Genomic DNA, 23,127 nt, shown 5'->3' with positions numbered 1-23,127 from the left:
CTATGGCCTAAGTAGGCAGCTCCTTGTAGTTTAAAGCACAGCCACTATGACAAAGATAAAACAAAGTAATGCAATGAATGTTTTTATTGCATTAGCTGACAATCTAAGAGGGATTCGGATGTGAACAGATAAGTATACATGTCAAAGTTATTCTGTTACCCACAAAACATGCTTTTATTGTGTTAAGAAACATGTAGGATTTATTTTAAAGAGTAATTCCAATGGTCAACAGCAGCGTTTTTCACTGTTTTAGGAACTTATTTCAATAAGCAATTCAGGAACCATTACATTCATGTTGTATAAACTGTAGTCTACAGGATAAAGTTCAAACATCTACAGAGGTATGAGAGTCTCCTAGAATCTACATTATCTTCATTTTCTTGTCTATTCCCATAATGTCTTTGAATTCTTTTTACATAAGGACTCATTTTTCTACGCTGAATTAAAGTACTTTTCAATATAGACCTTTCTGATTTATATTTCACTAGTTTCCAAATTATTTACATACTCTTACAATCTACGATTTGGGCTAGGTTGATACAGCTCAATGGCATGGCTCTTGCCTAATACAAACAAGGCCCAAGGTTTGACCCTAACCATTGCAAACAAAACCATTATTTCACATTTTAACCACTTAAATGTGTTCTCTTTTACATTTCTAAAATTGTCCATGATCAAAATACAACCCCACAAACCAGGAAGATGTTCAGTGTAATGTCAAAAGCATCCATAAATATACCTGGGATACGAAAACATATTTCAAAGAAATGTGGTGACTCCCAAACAGATCAAGCCAATCAACTGTCTCACCCATTCAGAGGGCCTGATCCAGTTGGTGACCCCTCAGCCATTGGTTCATAGTTCATGTGTTTCCATTTGTTTAGCTATTTGTCTGTGCTTTATCCAACCTTGGTCTCAACAATTCTCACTCATATAAACCCTCCTCATTCTCACTAATTGGACTCCCAGAGATCCACCTGGGGCCTAGCCATGGATCTCTGCATCCAGATCCCTCAGTAGTTGGATGGGGTTTCTAGCACGACAGTTAGGGTGTTTGGCCATCCCATCATCAGAGTAGGTCAGTTCGGGCTGTATCTCGATCATTGCCAGCAGTCTGTTGTGGGGGTATCTTTGTGGATTTCTGTGGGCCTCTCTAGCACTTTGCTTCTTCCTATTCTCATGTGGTCTTCATTTACCATGGTCTCCTATTCCTTGTTCTCCCTCTCTGTTGTTGATCCAGCTGGGATCTCCCGCTCCCCCAAGCTCTCTTTCCCTCGACCCTCGCTCTTCATTACCCCCATTCATGTCCAGGCTGTTCATGTAGATCTCTTCCATTTCTCTGTCATTGGACGATCCCCGTGTCTTTCTTGGGGTCCTGTTTTCCAGGTAGCCTCCCTGGTGATGTGAGTAGCAGTCCATTCATCCTTGTTCCACATCTAGTATCCTCCTATGAGTGAGTACATACCATGTTTGTCTTTCTGAGTCTGGGTTACCTCACTCAGGATGATTTTTTCTAGATCCATCCATTTGTCTGCAAACCTCACGGGTCCTGTGCTCATTGCATGAGTTGGCTGTTTGAAGCCTGGGGCCTATGCAGGGTCACTTGGCTCAGCCTGGGAGGAGGGGACTGGACCTACCTGGACTGAGTCTACCAGGTTGATCTCAGTCCGTGGGGGAGGCTTTGCCCTGGAGGAGGTGGGAATAGGGGGGTGGAGTGGGGGGAAGGTGAGGGGAGCCGGAGGGGGGAGAACAAGGGAATCCGTGGCTGATATGTAGAACTGAATTGTATTGCAAAATAAAAATAAAAATTTTTTAAAAAAAAGAAATGTGGTGAAACATTGGAAAAATAAAGGAAACATTTCCATTTGCTAACATGTGGCTTCCCATTTGATTTGTTTTATTTGTTTCTTTATATGGCTCATGATTTGCTTTCTGATACATTGTGATGTGATTACTTATGGTAATTTCATTTCCAGATAGGGTGTACTTTAAAAACAATTACTGTAAACACTATATGTTTCCCCTTCTTATTCCCCCTCCCTTCCTTCCTTTCTTTTTGTCTTATTCTTTTTTATCTTATCTTTAAAATATTAAAACTCTTATTTTTTAAAGTTTTAGGCATAGTTTTCAGAGTATTTATTGTTTGTTTGTTTTCTATTTTTGAGTTATAATTTCATTACAACATTTATTTCTTCCCCTTTCCTCTTCCAAACTCTCCCATATACCCCTCCCCTCTCTTCTTCAAATTCATGACATTTTTTCACTAATTGTTATTGCATGCATATATCTATATGTATATACACATATATTGTTAGTATATACATTTATATTGCTAAATAGAACCGGTTCTGTTCATTTGTTACTCCTTAAAAATGCATATAAGTACAGGCTTTCTAAAAATAATTTAATACATACATAAACAAAAGATGTGTAGGGTTTAAAAAAATTCTCAGACAAAACATTGGAACCTATGCTCAACACTGCTCAAATGGTCAAGAACACGAGACTAGATAAGTCATGGACCTAGTGGAAAACCAAATACTACTGTTCTGTTAAAAGAATATTGCAATAAAATGACTCCTAATGATATTCTGCTATACTCATAGATAAGTGTCTTGCTCAGCCATCATCTGAGAAACTTCCTCTTGCAAAGGATGGGAACAAATACAGAGACCCACAATAGGACAAAGTGTAGAGATCTTGGAACACTCAGTACTAAATGGGATGTTTTCATCAAATCCTTTCCCTTAGTGCTCAGGGAACTCTGTAGAAGAGGGGGCAAAAAGATTTTAAGAGCCACGGAAATGGAAGATATCAAGGAAACAAGGCCTCCTAGACACAACAGGACTGGCACACACAGGAACTCACAGACTGTGGCAACATGCATATGGCCTGCACAGGTCTAAGCCAGATGGGGCCCCAGTCCTGAGAGGAGGAGCAGACAGATACAAGCCCCATCTCTACCTAGAAGCTGTCTCCAGTTGATAACCACTCCGAAAGGAAAAAAATCAGTTTTCTCCAACAGCGTCTCACTGGGTAAACAAATCACACTTATTGGAAGATTCCATGCTCAGCAGTAGATGGCCAACACAAAACAAACTCAGTTGTATTTTGGGAGGTTTATTTGTCTCACCCTTTTTTCTTATTCTTATCTAGTTCTTCCCTTCTTCCCCCCACTTTCCCTTTTATTTCAATTTTGCTGTTTAATTTTCCCCCATGTTTCCCAAGATGCCTTGCTTTGTTTTTGTAACTGTTCTGATATTTTTAATTGAAAATTAATTATATATTGAAGACAATTGAACTTTTTAAGAAGAGATACAGGAAAAAGGAATTTAAAATGGATGAATAGCATACAATCTAAGATGATTTCCAGGAAAATCATCGCTATATTTATCTACTCTACTGTACTATGGTGATCATAATAATTCACTTTCTTAAAAAATACAGTAAAATGACTTAATATTTTGGCAATTCTGCTCTTTAACTGTATAAAATCTGTCATGGTTTGAGCTCAATTAACAAGGCTGTGGTCTAAATGTTGATGTTTATTAGCTAGAAACATCATAAGGTCCAACTTATCAGGTTATGGTAATCATCATTTCAAGAGATCAGCAAACTGAGGTACAAAAATATTTAATTCCTAGTTGGAAGATACACACAAGATAAAGAGAATCAGATTGCAAAATCAGGGACTCTGGCTTCCTCTTTATCAATATTCTAAATTATCCTATTATGATAATAAGTAAGATTAAACAAACTTTATATGGCAAACACAGTTTAATTATTTTTTACATTTAAATTCAGTAAAATGTGTGTGCATTACAAAACAGAAAATATATAGTTGATTTTTTATTAATTACTTTTTTGTTTTTAATGAACTTCATCAAATTAAATTTAGTTATTCTGTGACATTCAGCTTGAGAGATTAACTGGTCTTGGTAAAAATAAAAGAAATTTCTAAGCACTGTCATCAACAATTGCAACGTTTTCATGAGCCAAAATACCTTGGAGTTTCTAACCATATGAATTAAAGTTCTCATCTTTACTTTAAATCTCCTCATACAAACTATGTAAAAAAAAACCTGATGTCTACTCAAGGTATAGAATAAGTGACATTTTCTAATTGTTTTCTTGTGGTCACAGACAAAAACATACACCCACTTTAGGAATACAGCCTCCTTGTGACTGTTTTGATGTTTCTAAATACATCTGTATCTATAAGGATACATTTTTTCAAAATAATGCAGACAATGTATACAACAGATTTCTCTTGATATTATTGTACTCTTTTAACACTAGATATTTTCTATTCTAACTTCATTCATTTTTTTCTGATTATAATTTCATGAAAAGCAAAGCTCCACTTCTTGACACCCTCTACTATGTCAACATTGGTGTTTTCCCCTTTGCCACCAAGGTGAGCATTGTCTCAACTTAGGAAAGCAAATGTAATCACACACACACACACACACACACACACACACACACACACACACACACACACATCATTTTCCCCACCAACTTCATTCTTCCAAAGAAGTACAAACTATCTTCATTGCATCGTTCTCTCTACTAATAATGAAAATAATAAGTGGTGCTAAGGGCTACTAGAGATTTCTCAGGTCAAAAATGAATGTTATGTCTCAGTGCTGTGTGAGTTTGAACTGGAAAGTGAATCCTGACCATGTCTTCTTGGTAATGTGTTGGAATGGTTCCACCTATAGAGTGAGTCTAAGATCTCTCTTTTCAAAGATTTTATTTTCTAAGTCCCTTTGTGATATGGGGCTTTTAACACAGTGGTGTGTGCCAGGTGAGTTCAGCTCAAGGTTTATACTCATAATAGTTGCATAGAAGAAAATGAAACTTTAGCATGTGTATCCTTCCAGTCAGGCCATAACATTAGAAGGGACTTGATATACAATTGTTTGGAGAAGAAATATTGAAAGTCAAGTCATGGTCCCTTCCTAGAGGGTGGGGTTTGCTGGCAGGATGTATCTGCCCAGGACCCTTATTAAAGCCCCAGTGACCTCTTTATTCCTCAGACTGTAGATGAGGGGGTTCAGAGCTGGGGTGACTATTGTATAGAACACAGAGATTATATTGTCTTGTCTAGGGCTGTGAAAGGAATTGGGCAGGACATACATGAATGTGGCAGCCCCATAGAACATTCCAACCACAGTCAGATGAGAAGAGCAGGTGACAAGAGCTTTCTTCCTGCCCTCATTTGAGGGCATATGGAGCACAGTAAAAAGAATTAGTGTGTAGGAAGCCAGGATGGCAGCAAGAGGGGGAATAAGGAAGGTCACACCCATCACATAAACCATGAGTTCATACATGGAGATGTCTGCACAGGCCAGCTTCAGCAGTGGAGGGATCTCACAGAGCAAGTGTCTGATCTTCCGGGATTTGCAAAAGGGATAATGCATGGTGTAGGTAGTATATCCTAAAGCCATCAAGGATGCAAGGATCCATGATGTGGCCACCATGAGCCAGCAGATGCTTGGCCTCATGAAGATCATATAGTTCAGAGGATGACAAATGGCTACATACCTGTCATAGGCCATGAAGGCCAAAAGAAGGTCCTCTGCACCACCCAAGGTCAGTGCCAGGAACATCTGAAGGGCACAGCTCTCAAAGGTAATGGTGTTATCCCTGAGCATAAAATCTATGACAGCCTTGGGAGTAACAACTGAAGTGAAGAGGAGATCCATGAGGGACAGCTGCCCGAGCAGGAAGTACATGGGCACATGAAGACGGGAATCCATGGTGATGACCAGAAGCAGCAGTCCATTGCTGGTCAAAGCCAACATGTAAAAGGCTGTGAATATGGCACAGAGCAGTTCAGGAGAGCCACTGTCATCCAGAATCCCCACCAAGATGAAGTCACTTCTCAAGGTGGAATTCCAGGGCTCCATTATATGTGATCTTTTTAGTTGCCTAGAAACAGATAGGTTTAGTGGAAACCTTGCTAAGGGAGTTCAAACCACTTTAGAATTGTTGCAGGTCATTGTGTAATGGTCAGTAGGAATGTATTTTCCCTTCACTAGCTAAGTTAGTTGTCTGATTTCGGAATAACAGAATGTTATTATTCAATTTAGGCATTCCTATAGTATCAATAACATGGATAAAAAGAATTTTGAGAATTGAAAATTACAGGTAGTTTATTTTTAATGTATCAATACAATACTTTTAGACAAATATCTCTGTGAATAGAATTAGGCATGTATATCTTCATATGCACAAATACACAGACATTGATTTAAATCGTGTTTCTGGTCAAAGTATACTTGTGATTATAGTTCATATTTTTTAAGTTTGATCATAAAGCATCTTTGAAATTTTATTCCATTGTCCTGAGTTCTTAGACCATTAGCTTTCATTCTTCAAATGCTTCTACTAATTGAGTATACTATTCGTTTGGGGCAGGGGGTAGAGGTGGGATAGAATTCTTAAGTGATAGAAATCAAAGGTGATTTTATCTTAAAGATAAAATGGTAAGATCATGACAGAAGATATTTGCTGATTAGAAGTCAATGATACAATTAAAAATACAATTTAGAAAGGAGGGAATGGAAAAACAGAAACAGATTATAATTAATAGGAAATGGGAGATTTTGTGTTTATGCTATTTGATAAATGGAGTGAGTTACCAAAAAGATATTGTTGGAAAGACTCCAAGTTCTAACATTACCTAGGATTCAGTGCATCAATCTGAGCATTACAAAAGGTTTCCTGTCCTCAGAAGTCTTAGTACAAAGCAGGAAAACCCTGCCAAACTCTGAATTCATATGACATTTCTGCTTGAAGTTGAGAAAGAAATGACATAAGGGGTGTGTGTGTGTGTGTGTGTGTGTGTGTGTGTGTGTGTGTGTGTGTGTGTGTCTAATTTTTACTAATGTCCATTTTCCTTAGTTGTATAGTAGGAAAGAGTCCAGAAGACAAAAGGAAGATTCATCACCACACGTGTCGTGTACTCTTCTTTCCCTTTTCTATGGCATTACTCCTGTACTCTCAGTTTTTCTTGATGTTTATGTCAGATCAAGTCTTCTAAATGATACAGTCCTAGAAACCTGACATTGTGAGGCAATGTGATCCACTTCCTTTCATTCAAAGTAAAATGAACTTCAACTCATCAGACACTGTACTTGATTCTAGGGTACTACCCAGGTCTTACCTCAGAAACACTGTCTGGAAGAGTGTCTTTGCCTATTAAAAGAAGAAAGGGGGGGACATTGAGAATGATTGTTGCTTTTCCAAGAAGACCTGAATTAGGTCCCAGTACCACATCCAACAGCTCCAGACCTCCTGTAACTCCAGCTCCAGGAGGTCCATCACCTTCTTCTGACCTCCAGGGAAACATGTACACATGCACAGTAGACACAGACACATGCACATGATAAAAAGAAACTATTTAAAATATAAAAAATATCATTAGGCATCATTACATTGACTTTTTGTCAGTCATGTTTGGTTCTATCCTAGGTCTCTGGGCTATCAAGCCTTTGAGTCCAGGTCCTCCAGGGTATGGGCTCACTTTTGTGGTATGGGTCCCAGGCTGGGCTAGTCATTGGATGGCCACTCCCACAATTTTTGCACCATCTTTGCACCAATACACCTTGTAGGCAGGATAGATCGTAGGCCGAAGGTTATGGAAGTCTCGCCTGGTTATAGGAGATGGCCAGTTCAAGCTACATACCCTGTATTATTAGGACTCTTCTAGATTGGTGCCCAACCCAATTGTCAGCAGAAAGGCTTCATCCATCAACTGATGGAAACAGAAGCAGAGAGCCATAGCCAGCATAACCAAACATTAGGTAAAGCTCAGAAAATCCTGCAGAGACAAGTAGGAAGGATTTTAGGAGCCAGGGGGATCAAGGACACCACAAGAAAACCCATAGAATCAACTAACCAGGGCTCAAAGGGGCTCACAGAGACTCAACTGACAACCAGGAAGTCTGCATGGGACTGACCGAAGCCCTCTGCATATATGTTATAGTTATGTGTTTTGGTCTTCTTATGACTCCTAACAGTGGAAGCATGGGCTGTCTCTGACTCTTTTCCTGGCCTTTGGGACACTATTCCCCATACTGGATTGCCTTGTCCTGCCTTAGTACAAGGGAAGATGCTTAGTCTTACTGCAACTTGATATGCCATGTTTTGTTGATATTCAAGGAATGTCTGCTCTTTTCTTAGTAGAAAAAGAGGAAGAATGGATGAGAGTGCAGAAAGGGTTGGGGGAAACATGGAGGAAAGGAGGGAGGGGAAACTATGGTCAAGATGTAATATATACATATATATTAAAACATACATAAATAATTATATATATAATAAACAAAATGGCACAATCAAGGCCAATTCTGAACAGTGTTTCTGTTACATGTGAGATTTCAGATGCCATTTTTTGAGACAGCATCTCACTATGTAGCCTTGGCCTAGAACTGGCTTTGTTAACCAGACTGGCCTATAATTTCCAGAGAAATACCTTTTTATATATTCAATAGAAGATGTATGAATAGAGAAATAAAGTAAGGAAGATAATTACCTGAAACATTCCTTATGTTTTCTGTTCTAGTCTCTAGATAAAGTTTCAAAAAGGAGAAACAAAAACTAGGATGGTATTAAGTAGTCACCAGTACTCGAAATCCTATCTACCTGCTACTTCCTATCCATCAAGGCTCAGCTTCTCTTCTTTTTGGTTCACTGTCCCTTCCCTCTGCTCTCTAGAAACAAAGGGCAGGACATGCACACTATGCCAGCAAGAGGGAGAGCCCTTTCCTGTAGATCACTTTAGTAATATGGGGACCTCACAGCAAGAGCTTCAGCATGGATAAACATAGCTTAGATAAATAGCTTAGAAACAACAGATAGAAACAACCACCATCCTCCACGGAAATGGTCAAAGGAAATTAAGCAGATGAAGCTACAATTTTGGGAACACTTTTGTTCACATGCCTTTCTCTGTGTCAATGCTCAGTGTTGTCAAATTTTTAAATTGATTTCAATTAGCTTTTCTGTGTTATTTTTAGTGTCAAGTAGGCATATAGGGTACTTTAAAATGTCATTAGGTGGCTCTGTTTGGGGGTCTTATTCATTCAGAGTCCACATCAGACTCTAGGAGTTCAGGAAAATTCAGCTGAACCAAAGGAAATTAATGAGAGTTTTATCAGGAACCCAGCCTGAGGAATTCTCACAACTCGGTGTGGCCAGAGTGGAAGAATGACTTCAAGTGTCCACAGATGTAAGGACAATTGTGCTCTGAAGCCAGAGGAACTAGAGAGTCTATGACAGAGAAATATGCATTTGATGCTATTTCTCAAGGCTTTTGACCCCCATATATTGCCTGAATCAGAGACAGGAACCTTACCTCCAACACCAGCAGGCAAAAATTCCAAACAATACCAAGTGCTGTGGGGTTCTTTTCAGAGCTGAAGAGGTTCACAATGCTAAGGAGAATAGATGTGTTTCTTGCAGCAGCTGTCATTAGTTTCATAAATCATATGACCCTGTAGTCACTGCCACTGCTGGTCTTTCCTTTCTGTGAAGAACATGGGCACAAGTTGAGATTTAGCAGAGAATCCTGGGGAAGGGAGGTGATGAGTCCCTTAGCATGGTTCTCACCTCCAAATTAGAAGAATTTTCTGAACCCTGCAATAAGATATTGACTCGGGAGAACTAACATTTAATATCCATAGCTATCAGTGACATGTAAGTCAAGACTACATTGAGATTCCATCTGGCTAACATCAAGTCATCATTTATTATAGAACTGGCTGTCATCAAGAAAACAATAATCAGATCTGGTAATTTTCATCTATAAACTGACTTTTATATCTCTTTTTCTGCAAGAGTCCATGATATAAGATAAGCACAGAAGGAATTTGGAGAAAGAGGGATGGGCAGGGCTGTTCAGAGAAAACCAACCACTGCCTAGCCTCGTTGTCCCTGGAGCAACAGTGAATATTATACTTGTCCTGGGGAGATTTGACTGTCTTCATCCCAAGTGGCATGACCTTCCCTGAAAATGCTGCCCATGGAAAGTAGATTTAATGAATCCTCCCAGGCATATCCCCTAGCCTAGAATTTCTGCATACTTCGCCCTTTAAATTATCTTTAGGCTCTGAAAACTTGTTCTGCCCCACTTGGCTTTGCCCAGGATTCCCTGACTAAATATACTATACTAGAAAGTCGTAAGCATCAAGAGACCACTGAATAGCCTCTGCCTTGTAACAAAGTTGTCTTACACCCCTGTGAGGGCTCCATTCTCTACTTCTATCCTGTGTTTCTTGTGTGGGGGCTATTATCAACTGCAGGGAGGTAGCTAGACAGTCAGCTGATGCCAGGTCTTCCTTCATTGATCTCTAAGTAGCATCAACACTGGTTTATTGAAACTTCTCTGATAGTTTCCACTCTATTACGTCTCATTTCTCCCCTCTCATGCATGTACTTATGTGAGTGTGTGCCTGTGTAGCCTGTAGCCTGCAGCCACAGCTCCATTGCTCAGAGTTGCCAGGTAACACAGGACACCAGCCTCAGCTCTCACCGCTCTAGGTCAGGACATTCTTCTCTCTCACCCAGTTCTTTCCTCATCCTCATCCTCTTTTCTCAGTCTTTAGTCACTTGTTTCTCAAAAAAAAAAAAAAAAAAAAAAAAAAAAAAAAAAACCACTGGGAAACAGCTCCTGGGGACTCTATGACTTTTTATTTTTAACTTTATGAAAATTAAATGCAGACATTCACTTGTTGATAACAAACATGACTGCATAAGTTCAGTAGAAGAAATATAAAGTCTGATGGCTTTATCATTATAAAACTGACATAGTCTTTCTGGTGAATTTTCTTTCTACTGTGATTATTAGATTCTGTCAATACCATGTCAGCTCCATGCCTGATACTTCTCCTTAGAACACCATCCACATTGCTATGCTCAAGAACAGCAGTCACTTAGCTCCATCAGTTTTAGGGCCATTGTTTAGTGAGTATATTTCTTTCCTTCGTGAAATTTCCTGTTGTATAATTATGGGATTTAATTTTTTCATACAGTATATTTTGTTCATATTCTTCCTCGTCCTTCAACTCCTCCCATATCCTCAGACCCTCCTCACCTCCCTACCTATCCAGTTTCATGTTCTCTCTCCATCTATCTCTGTCTCTCTCTTATACACACACACACACACACACACACACACACACACACACACACACACACACACACCAGCAACAACAACCCAAAACTTAAAGCAACAATCCAAAAAACAAAATAAAGAGCACATTACTCCTAAGCATGGGCCCTCCCCTGAAGTATTATTGATATTGATATACCCAGTGTCACTTCATGAAAGAAAACTGATTTATTTTGTTTGTCCAGCACGTATCAATTGCAAACAGCTTCTGGGTTAGGGGTGGGAATTTGGGTTAGGGGGGATTTTGTACCCACTTTCCCATCTCTAAGAATTTTTTCTACCTTGAACCTGTGCAGATCTTGTACATGCTGCCAGTCTCTGGGAGTTCATATGTGCATCAGCCCTGTTGTGTTCTTTGGAGTCTCCTATCACTGCTGACTCTCCCAACTTTTCTACCTCCTCTTTTTATAGAGAAATTATATTGCTATACTTCTCAGAGCCACTCATGTTCCCCCTTTTGTGAATAATTTACACCATTGGTCTCATCTGACAACATTGTCCCATATTTCATTAGAACATTATTCAGCTGAAGACCCCTCTCCTTTTCCCTCTTTGAGTCCCCCAACTACCTGAATCTGTATTTCAACAACATGCATTGGTTTCCTTTACGACAACTGTCTATCAATGGCTTATCTCTTCTAGGGTTTTGGATCTAAATTTCACTGATTTCCCCCAAATTTTGCTCCTTTAAAATAATTTCCTCCTGAAACTGTTTCCTCTATTGCTCTTAACTATAATCATTAAAATATGAATGTGTCCTAATTGCTCTAGCCTCAAAACTCCTACAGTCTCATCCCTTTCTGTTATTGGCACAGCTTTTTCAATCCCTCTGTATAGTAACAGAAATAACATGATGATTAGGAAGGGGGACTTTATAGGATTGAGTAAAAGCCTGATATAAGGAAACTCCCATGAGTCTACAAGGATGACCCCAGCTAAGACTCCTGGGAGCAGTGGATGCATAGCAGGAACTGACTACCCACTGTGATCAGACTGGTGACTATCTGGGTTGTCAGTAGAGAGTGTTCATCCAGTCAATGATGGAGGCAGGTTCAGAGACACATGGCCAAACTTTGGAACTACCTCATAGAGTCCTGCTGAGGAGAAGGAGGAAGAACTGGAGGAGCCAAGGGGGTTAGGAACATTGCAGGAAAACACACAGATACAGCTTTCCTGGCTCATGGGAACTCACAGAGTCTGAACCAACAACCAGAGAGCCTGCATGGTGTAGCATGAATCTTAGAAAGTCTTATTAATAAAATCAAACCCGAGGCCAGTTATTGGGGTGAATACTGGAAGATCAGAGAGACAGAACAAGCCACAGTTATCTCACCTTACCAGTTCCTCAGCTGGTCCTGTTTCCTCAGACTGGAAACCTCTGAGTCCTCATCCAGAATGAATCTCAGCTGAACTGCTGCTAGAAGCCTGAATGCTTAACCAGCCAAATGCTTAACCAGGCAAATGCTTCTAGTTTCTGGTCCTCACGCCTTAAACCTTTCTGCTTTCTACCACCACTCCCTGGGATTAAAGGCTGCTTTCTGGGATTAAAGGCGTGAGTCACCATGCCTGGCTGTTTCCAATGTGGCCTTGAACTCACAGAGATCCAGAGGGATTTCTGTCTCTGGAATGCTAGGATTAAAGGCGTATGCTAACATTTTCTAGCCTAAGTATCTTGTGACTTTTCTGTTCTCTGACCCCAAATAAGTTTATTAAGGTATACAATATTTTGGGGAACACAATACCACCACATTTCCTCTCTTTTTGTCTAAAATTAAAAAAGGCTTATAACTAATACATGAAAAACTATCCAATAAGTATATACAATATATGCAGCCAAAAATTACATTAATGATGTCTAGTCCATTAACATTTGACAGGTTCAGATAAAAACTCCATTATATATGTTAACAATGTCCAGTCCAGTAACATCTGATAAACTCAGACCAAAATTTTTTCATTACTTATCTTATTTAAAACAAGTAGCTCCTTTTTAAAAGTAGATTCCATAATCTCCCTTTTTATCTTATCATAACCATATTCTCTCTTTTCTTCATAATAGATTCAGTAGTCTACCTTTTGTCATTTTTATATCTTCCCCTTTTTCTTCAGTGTAGATTCAGTGATCTACCTATTTATCCTATTATTTCTTTATCATTTTTCTCAGAGTAGATTCGATGATCTATCTTATATCTTATTCTCTTTTCCTTTTTGCTTTCTAGGGGTGAAGATATCTTTAGGGAATCTTGAAAAGAAAATTTTTGGGTTAATTGTCAAGTCCTGTATCATTTGTCCAGTCTTTACATAAAAGGAAAGTTCAGGGCTTGTCATAAGTCCTTGCTCGAGTAGTCTGTCAGGCTGGATCATCTCAGCTAGTCATCTCGAAATTGTCCTGACCAGTTTGTAGTCCAAAGTAGATTAATCAGTTTAATGGCTTTATCATAGTCCATGTGGAATCATCTTTGTGGGGTCCCATCATCCTTTTGAAGATTTCAGAAGTTGCTGTTAGTGTGGTCATGGTTCCCTGCAAACTTTTTTTTGTGCCTCCTCTGTGGTTTGGAGCAATCACAGTCTGATAAATGTCTGTCTCTCGGAACCATGAATATTCTTCCCTAAAACAGAAAATCTTCACAGCAATTTCTCCCCACCATTTGTCTTGCCAAACTTTTCCAAACTGACCTTTGCTGATGCTTTCTTATAACACAATGGTCCTGGCAATTTTTCTCTGAACAAGCAATAGTAAACCCTTCGTCCCAGGTAGCAGCATCACCGCAGTCACCAACACTGACCTAGGTCCTCAGCATATATGAGTCAGTTGTGTAGCTTGGTCTATTTGTGGGACTCCTGGTAATGGGAGTAGGGGCTGTCCCTGGTGCTTTGACTGGTTCTTGGGAACCTATTCCTTATGCTGGAATACCTTGCCTGAACTGAATACAGGGAGAGATGTTTGGTCTTATGGAAGCTTGATAGGCCACGCTTTGCTGATGCACAGGGGAGGCCTGCTCCTTTCTGAATGAATATAGAAGAAGGCTGTATTGGGGGAGGAGATAGAGAAGAGGGAGGGGAGAGGGAGGGGAGGTTGTGGTCAAGATGTAAAATAAATAAATAAATAAATATGAGTTTATATCTACTTTCTTCTCCACTGATTATCTAGTTGCGTGAACTCAATCCCAAGGAAGTCCTACTTCCCATTTTCTTCTTACTAATTTTGTCCTTTTGACAATCTCATAATACACATATAGTACATTCTTAGTACCATCACTTACAACCCTCTTTTATGTGACTCCTGTCCTTATTATCCCCCCAAAATTCCCTCCACACATTCATAGCTTTTTGTTTTGTTTGTGACTCACTGAGTTTAACCAGGGATCTACAGGTTTGCTACTATTCATGAGAGCATGGTAAGCTCATCAGTGGGTGCACAACTGAAGACATTGTCTACTCCTCTCCCAGAATTCATCAGTACCTCACTTCAGCAAGAATGGATTTGTCCACATGGACTCCTCCCTGATCTATGACTGACTGTTGACTGGCCAAGTATTGTCCAGGTTCATTGTTGGCAGTAGCTGCTGCTGTGAGTTCATGATTGCATTGCCTCTATCCTGCACAGCAGTTGGCATACCACAGTCCTCCCTCTCTTCCTACTATTAACATTCTTCCTGCCTTCTCTTCTATCCTGTTCCCTGAGACAGACAGGGAGGGGTATGATAGTTCTATTGAGGGCTAAGTACTCTCACTTATTTTCAATGTCTTGACCAGCCATGTGTCTCTCTATATTCAGCATCTTTCCTTGCAGAGAGGAGTTTCTCTGATTAAGACTGAGAGCAGTATTTGTCTATGGGCATAAATGTAAGCATCTCAAAGGCAGATTAGAGCTGTGACAACTTATCCAAACAACAATAGTTTCTTCTTAGAGTCTAACATTCCCCAGCTATGGATTATTTTATATTTTTAAAGTTATTTTATGTGTATGAGTGTTTTGTCTGTAAGTGCATGTGTGTGTGTGTGTGTGTGTGTGCACACGTGTGCATGCATGAGCGTGTACACATGTGCACACTATGTTCATACCTAGTGCCTGTGGAGGTCAGAAGAGGATGTAAGGTTCCCTGGGACTGAGGCTACAGATGGCTATAAGATATCACATGGGTGCTGGGAATTGAAACTTGGTCCTCCTCAAGAGAAGCAGCACTTAACCCTAAGCCAACTCTCCAGCCCCTCAGCTATGAATTTTTAACTGGGTTTGCAGTATTAAACATAGATCCCACCTTGTAGAACAGGTCCCAAAACCAATTAGAGGGCCCTTGGTTACCCCCATAACAGTCATGCTACTATTGCAGCAGTGGGGACTTCTTGCCTAGCAGATTGATAGAATAGTTTATAGGGTTCTCAATTAGGTAAGACCATTGATGTCTTTCCTCCCCCTGGAAACCTGCATTGTACTTGTGTCACTATATAAGTTGGCCAATAATATGTAAGCTTCTAGCTCAATTAAAGATTACATTTTCTGTGTCTTGTACCCAAGGGGTATGTTATCTCTAGTAGTAGGGTCTTGTCAACTAGCTCTGGTGAGCAGGTAAGAGTAATGGCAAAAGTCTGTATTGTTTTGGGAACCTCTGAGACCAAACTGACTAACAATTTTTTAAGGAGACACTCCATACTTGGCACTGAGATTTTGGGTTAATATCCCTTAGAAATTAGTTCAGGATTATTTAGCTAGGAAAGCCATCACCCCACTAGCTCTTAATCTTTTGTTGGCCTACAGAATTGGAAGTTACCATATGGCTTTCTATTGTACCCTTAATCTTGGTTAACCCTCCCTCTGTGCCCCCTTACTTTCCCTATCTTCCTATCCTCATCACAGTTTAATAGCTCCCAATAGTATTTGCTCTCTGTTTTCATATCATCTTTGTTCTGCTATTCCCTCTTCCTTAAGGCATCCTCCACCCCAGCGACTGTGTCCTGTTTTCCTGGCTTCTACAGAAATCCCAAGTTAAATGTAAAAATCTAACAATATTTTCTTTAAAGAGTCCATTCTGCATCTTTCACCTTTGATCTTCCAGCAACATTGAAATATAGTTGACCTCCCCCCCCCCTCTCTCTCTCTCTCTCTGCCTTTCTTGTCCCTACTGTTGGTTTGTCCTCTCCTACACTTCGCTCTCTACTTTTTGATTTCCTGCCTATTTCTGGGTGTGGAAATTTCCCAGGGAACTGATAAAGATCTTGCTTTCTTCTCAATGGAGAATCTTTCCTGAGTGATTTCTAGAGTAGTAGGCCAATGATACAAAAGCCTGAGCATATGCATAAATCAAGGTTGAGTATCTCACTAGTTCTCATGACAAACGAGAATTTAAAAAATAATCAAAACCGTATTTTTATTTATTTTCTGCTAATGTTGTCTAGAACCCATACCACCCTCTGTAAATACAGGCCAGGCCATGCTACTTTTCTACACAGATTCTTAAAATCTTATTTCTGTACACTTTTCACTTACCAAATCCTGCCCTTTGTACTTAATCTAACCCAGCTGCATTCTGCTCGTTGCTACCTACTGCATAGTACGCAACTGTTCTTGATTTAGGACTAGTTAGCTGTCCACATAACCTGTAATATTCTCTCTTTTTCCTTTGCTTTATTCCATCTAAATCAATAACATCATCACAAGTGAAGAAATTAACACATACATATAAATAATGTTTTCTCCTTTGCCTTACTGTCTCAACAAGTAAGTCCTATTAGCTTCATCTATGTAATGGATTCTAAACATAATAATCTTATGATCTCCCCTCTTTATACCCAATTCTGTTCATGTTATTCAGTCCAAGTTATCACAAGCCCATATTCAGCAACACCTTACTGAAGGATCCTCTTCTTTCTCCTCTACTCCTGCTATGGTCAATTTTCTCTCCAGTACACAGAATGACCTCTCTAAATACAAGTTTGTTTATTTCACTGCTCTAAATGAAGGCATGTATCTTTCTGCCCATCTTGCACCATGCTTCTGAAACTCTGCACCCTCCCATACTCAAAATAGCCTCATCTTATTGTTCTTCTTACTGTCTCCTACATAGACCATAATCTTTCCTACTTAAGGAAAAAAATCTGTCAATATCTACAGTACAATTTTATAACAACACAAAACATATGTGGGTGTTTGGATGTAAAGTCACCAAAGAAATAGACTAATAAGCCAAGTTCCTAGTTGGAAAGAAGTGACATTTTTATTTAAAGATGCTAATTTTTTTGAGAAATAACCTATAGAGTCAAAGTAGCCACCTTCAGAACTCGCATGCATTTTAAGAATGGATTTTGACATTCTAGAAAGCTGGAAGAATGAATGATTAAGAAAATTGTGAAATATACATCACAGCTGAAGCTATAGTAATTAAGATATGATGAAATAAATTCAGTGATTAACAACAGTGGTGGGACTAGCATGTACTATGAAAGAATTTCAAGTTAATGAGGAAGAAATGAACAACCATGGCATTAGATGAAATGGGTAAATATTTACAACAAAAGTTACCATACTAATGCAAAGGAATAAATTTCCCTAAAACAAATTTTAGATATTGCTAGTATCAGATGATTAAAACCAGATTATGTGTCATCCTTCATCTGTTTTCCCTTTCTTCCTATTTCCCAGCATCCCTTTGCATGTTGGTGGAGTCACATTGTGTTTCAATAGATGGGATGTGAGCATCACAAATTTATACAAAACTCAGTCTTGAAAAACCATCGCATCTTCACTGCTTGGATGCTGAAAAGGATATTCTTGAAATTCTCCAAGAGCTGATCATGTGTCATTTTCACACCTCATGTCTTCCACTCCATGTCTCATCTGGGATCTATGTATGCAAAGAATAGCTTACCTATCAAGCCACTGAAATGAAATATTTATTGGTTTGAGTTGTAGAGATGAGGTAAGCAACTATGGTGGCAAGTTCATATCAAATCTCTCTATTTAAATAAAGTTTGGGGGTATTTTTAGATTTGTTTGTTTTATTTTATGTGTTTGAGTGTTTGCTGACATGTATGCAAGTGCACCACAGGCATGCTGGCAGAGGTCAGAACTGGAACTGAGGTATGGGTGGTTGCAAGCTACCATGTGGGTCCCAGGAATGAAATCAGAGTTCTCTGCAAAAGCAGCAAGTGCTCTAAAGTGCTGAGCCATCTCTCTACTTTTATTGTAACACATTGGATTTTATACAATATGGCCTAGAAAGCTTAAAATGTTTATTATCTAGCTTTTAACAGAAGAATCTGCTTTTACCTATATCCCAGCAAGTATTATTAATTTCAGTAAAAGAAAGCTAAAACTAAAAATGTAGAATTTTTATTATATTAGTTTACAATCTAAGGAAATTTTATTTATAAGAAAACAATTATATACTTAAATTATGTCAGAAGCCTTTTTAATCTAAACTAATGTCAATTCTTAATTATTTGATTGCTTTTAGTTAGGATGTAGTAATTGTACACCTTTATAGCTGAAAATGAGATGGAATACATTTAAAATATGTAATCACCCCAATTCTGAAACTCAATATACTGTAGTTATTTGACACATCAAACATTATTTTATTTATTATTTAAGAAATTTATACAGTTTATTTTTAGTATATTCTTTCCCAACCCCCAACTCCATACCCACCAATCTTCATGTTCATTTCTTTCTTCATGATAAGAGTATTGAAAATCTTCTCTTCTGGTATTTCAGATTTCATAGCGCAATATTACTGGCCGTATTCAACAGCTGGGTAACATAATATTAACATGTATTTCTCCTAAGTATGATACTATTCAATAATATTTTATTCTTAGAATATTTCATACATTTGTACAATGTATATTGGGTCATATTCCCCCACCACTAATTCCTTCCAACTTCCCATAACATCTCCCATCCAAAATATCCCAACTGCATATCCTCTTTTTGTATATTATTAATAACTCTTGAGTACAATTAATGCTGCCTACATGTTCTTGGTTATGCAGCCATGGACTAGAGAATGAGCACCCTACTTGCAGTAATAATTACATTGGATTTGTTTCAAACACAAATTTCAAGGGTCAACTGTATCACCTTGTCCCGTTTTAAGGAATATGGTTTTTAATAAGAATCTGAGAAAACATTACAATCACATTTCATATCCCATGATATTTCCAGTATACAAAGTTTAAAATGTCACAGAGCATCTCCTAGACCTCCTTTTCTTAACTTACCTTGGTTTTCTATGTCTGCTCCCACAAAACTGCCAGTCTTTAGCTTTGTTTCATCAGCTGGGCACGTTGCTTAGTACCGAATTCAAGTACCTTTTCAGTTGAGGCCTTTCACTTATGTATTCCAGTATTTTCCTAACTACATATTCACAAAAACCAACCATTCCGACTGTGTGAAGCTCAATGGCAGAGCCCCAACACAACATTCTGAGTTTGACTACCAGCCCTGTAAATAAAGACCAATTCTTCCACATTGATTTTATCACCAAATGTGTTCTCTCTCCAAACACAGAAATTGTTACATTGAATCTTTCAGAGATGTCAGAAAATCCAAGTAATAACAAAGGTAGAGGAATGGCATAAAATTGGCAAGTTTACAAGAACTGTTTCCCTCTACTTAACTATTTATCATGAAGATTATATTTTCTTTCTAAGAAGTAGCAATAAAATAAATTTTATTATGATTCTTCTATTCATGCATTCATTAGTCAACATGTATTAGGCCTCAGTATAAATATTATATATCATTTATTCAAGCTACTCAAAAAATTATGGAATCAGGCTTTCAGTGTTCACCTTTTTAAAAAAATCAGCAACCTGAGATACACAAATTTAAAACTAGTGTCCAAAGGTGCCAGATGACAAGGAGGACAGCATTCAGTCATAGTCTCGGCACCTCCATCCATCAATACTCAAAATATTGCATCATAAGAATGAATAAGGTAGGTCTAGTCCCCTCCTCCCAGGCCGAGCCAAACAATCCTGCATAGGCCCCAGGTTTCAAACAGCCAACTCATGCAATGAGCACAAGATCTGGTCCCACTGCCTGGATGCCTCCCAAACAGATCAAGCCAATCAACTGTCTCATCCATTCAGAGGGCCTGATCCAGTGGGGACCCCTCAGCCATTGGTTCATAGTTCATGTGTTTCCATTCATTTGGCTATTTGTCCCTGTGCTTTATCCAACCTTGGTCTCAACAATACCTGGACTGAGTCTACCAGGTTGACCTCAGTCTGTGGGGAAGGCTTTGCCCTGGAGGAGATGGGAATGGGGGGGGGGGGGTTGGGGGGAAGGTGAGGGGGACGGGAGGGGGGAGAACAAGGGAATCCGTGGCTGATATGTAGAACTGAATTGTATTGCAAAATAAATTAATAATAAAAAAAAAAAGAATGAATAAGGTTCACTGAATTTTAAATGATAAAACTCACTTGTTATACCTACATTTAAATTCAATATGATATGTGTAGGTGATATAAAAATAAAAGGTGTAATAAAAATAAAAATATAAATTGATCGGCTTTTTGGTGACTTAGGAATTTGCTTTAGTTCTTAAATCATTATCTAATTTTATAGATTAAGCAACTCAGGATTACTTCAGTACAGATAATTTCTGAGTGCTAAGTACTATTATCAACAATATGGCATCTGCATATCCCAAGGTACTTTGGATTCTGCACTCACAGAATTAAAGTTCTCAAATTTTCTTACATCTCCTCATACCTATGAATGACATAATAAAATGAAACATGGATACTTTCAATTATGCCTTATTGTTTATTTTTTCACCTGTAATTTTATGCCTCATTTAAAAATGACTCAGTTAAATATTTCAACGAGAAATGTTATGCTCCATATTTAACCCTTTTTTACCATGTTAATTTAAGTTTCATGCTTGTAACATTATTGTGAGTGTCTCTCAGATTGGGCATGTAACTGTAATCATACGCCTATTATACTCTTTACAAATTATTTTCTTCTAAAGAAATCCAAAATATCTTCTGTACATCTTTATCACTATTAATAATTAAGAATACAGATCAAAGTGAGTAGTGTGCTTAGAGGCTACTGGGAAATGCTCACACCAAAGCTAATGCTTATCTCACTGTTGCATGAGGTTGAAATGGAAAATAAATTTGTAACTATACCTATTTGGTATTTATCTGGGTGCTTCCCAAGCACCTATTAAAGCCTCCATATATACTAGGTACACAGTAAAAAGTAAAGGAAAACTTTAAAAGTGTATTATCATCTCAGACACATGTAATGTTAAAGAATGGCTGAATATGACAATTGGGTTGGAGAAGAAATGGTGAAAGGCAAGCTGCAAATCTTCCTTAGAGAGTGGGGTGTGCTGGCAGGATGTATCTGCCCAGGACCCTTCTCAAAGCCCCAGTGACCTCTTTATTCCTCAGGCTGTAGATGAGGGGGTTCAGAGCTGGGGTGACTATTGTATAAAACACAGAGATAATATTGTCTTGATTGGTGTTGTGCAGTGAACTGGGTAGGACATACATGAAGGTGGCAGCTCCATAAAACATCCCGACCACTGTCAAGTGGGAAAGGCATGTGACAAGGGCTTTCTTTTTCCCTTCATTTGAGGGCATGTGTAGCACAGTGAACAGAATTAGTGTGTAGGAGGTAACAATGGCAGAAAGGGGGAGCAAGAGGAATGTCACCCCTGTCACATAAACCATGAGCTCATATTGGGAGGTATCAACACAGGACAGTTTCAGCAAAGGCAGAATCTCACAGAGAAGGTGTCTAATTTCCTGAGACATGCAGAAAGGGAAGTGCATAGTGTACACAGTATGACCTACTGCAGTCAGAGATGCCAGGAGCCACGATGTGGCCACTATGAGCGAGCAGATCCTAGGACTCATGAAGATCATGTAGTTCAAAGGATGACAAATTGCCACATATCTATCATAGGCCATGAAGGCCAAAAGGAGGTCCTCTGCACTGCCCAGCATCAATGCTAGAGCCATCTGAAGGGCACAGCCTCCAAAGGATATGGTGTTGTCTCTCAAAAGAAAATCCATGACAGCCTTGGGAGTGACAACGGATGTGAAGAGGAGGTCAATGAGAGAGAGCTGTCTAAGTAGAAGATACATGGGCACATGGAGCCGGGCATCCACTGTGATGACCAGGAGCAGCAGTCCATTGCTGGTCAGTGCCAACGTATACAGGGCTGTGACTATGGCACAGAGTAGTTCAGGAGAGCCACTGCCATCCAGAATTCCAACCAAAATGAAGCCACTTCCCAAGGTGGAGTTCCAGAGCTCCATTTTAAGTAGTCTCTTTAGTTGCCTAGAAATAGATGGATTCTCAGTGGAAGCCATTCTAAGGTAGTTAAACCCACATTTGAATTATTGTAGGTCACTGTGGAGTGACCAACAGGAATACCATTTATTGTATTTTCTGATTTCTGAATTATAATCAACCATCAGATAAATGGGCAACAGGCATATCAGTAATTGTTGGTCATAGAGAATTTCCTTTGTATAAGGCATATTAAGGAATAAGACAGATTAAACCATCTCTGAATTTGAAAGGTTGTGGAGGACATGGGTAGATGGAAGGGATGTAAATACAGTACTCGAATGTGGAATTCTTTAAAAATTAAATTAAAAAAGGAAAAACACATCTCTCTTCATATTAAACAAAGACACTGGAAGTTGTCTTGAAATCCATCTGTGCCAAAGTTTAGAAACTTTCAAAGAAGAGAAACAAAGCAGGATTAGGTAAGAGAGCAGTAGCCAGAATCCTGGATCCTACCACCTGCTGCCTCCCTCTGCATCTAGACTCATGCTGTCCCTCCTATTCTCTTCATTGTCCCGCTGACCCCCTAAAGAGAAAGACTAGATGGCTCACACTTGGCCAGCTGAAGAAAAGTCAAGTCTAGGAAAATGATGATCGTAATGGGAACCTCACATTAAGAGCTGTCAACAGA

The 23,127-nt window shown here is 39.0% G+C and overlaps 2 protein-coding genes across 2 annotated transcripts; both read right to left on the bottom strand.

The window, feature by feature from the left end:
- Positions 1-4,964: 4,964 nt before the first annotated feature.
- LOC128094751 (olfactory receptor 2AG1-like) lies at positions 4,965-5,915 on the bottom strand. The gene has a single exon (XM_052713266.1). The coding sequence runs from the start codon at positions 5,913-5,915 to the stop codon at positions 4,965-4,967; it is 951 nt and encodes a 316-aa protein (XP_052569226.1).
- A 15,596-nt stretch (positions 5,916-21,511) lies between these two features.
- Positions 21,512-22,462, bottom strand: LOC128094946 (olfactory receptor 2AG2-like). Its single transcript, XM_052713570.1, has one exon. It carries the CDS (start codon positions 22,460-22,462, stop codon positions 21,512-21,514), a length of 951 nt encoding a protein of 316 aa, XP_052569530.1.
- Positions 22,463-23,127: the final 665 nt, after the last annotated feature.

Source organism: Peromyscus californicus, unplaced genomic scaffold (assembly GCF_007827085.1).
Source record: "Peromyscus californicus insignis strain IS unplaced genomic scaffold, ASM782708v3 Scaffold_4__1_contigs__length_199733344, whole genome shotgun sequence".
NCBI classification, from domain to species: Eukaryota; Metazoa; Chordata; class Mammalia; order Rodentia; family Cricetidae; genus Peromyscus; species Peromyscus californicus.
The sequence above is the reverse complement of the archived record's forward strand: the minus strand, read 5'-3'. Positions and strand labels throughout refer to the sequence as shown.

Coding starts and splice junctions, on each gene's coding strand:
- LOC128094751 (XM_052713266.1), bottom strand. CDS start 5,915: ATGGAGCCCTGGAATTCCACCTTGAGAAGTGACTTCATCTTGGTGGGG.
- LOC128094946 (XM_052713570.1), bottom strand. CDS start 22,462: ATGGAGCTCTGGAACTCCACCTTGGGAAGTGGCTTCATTTTGGTTGGA.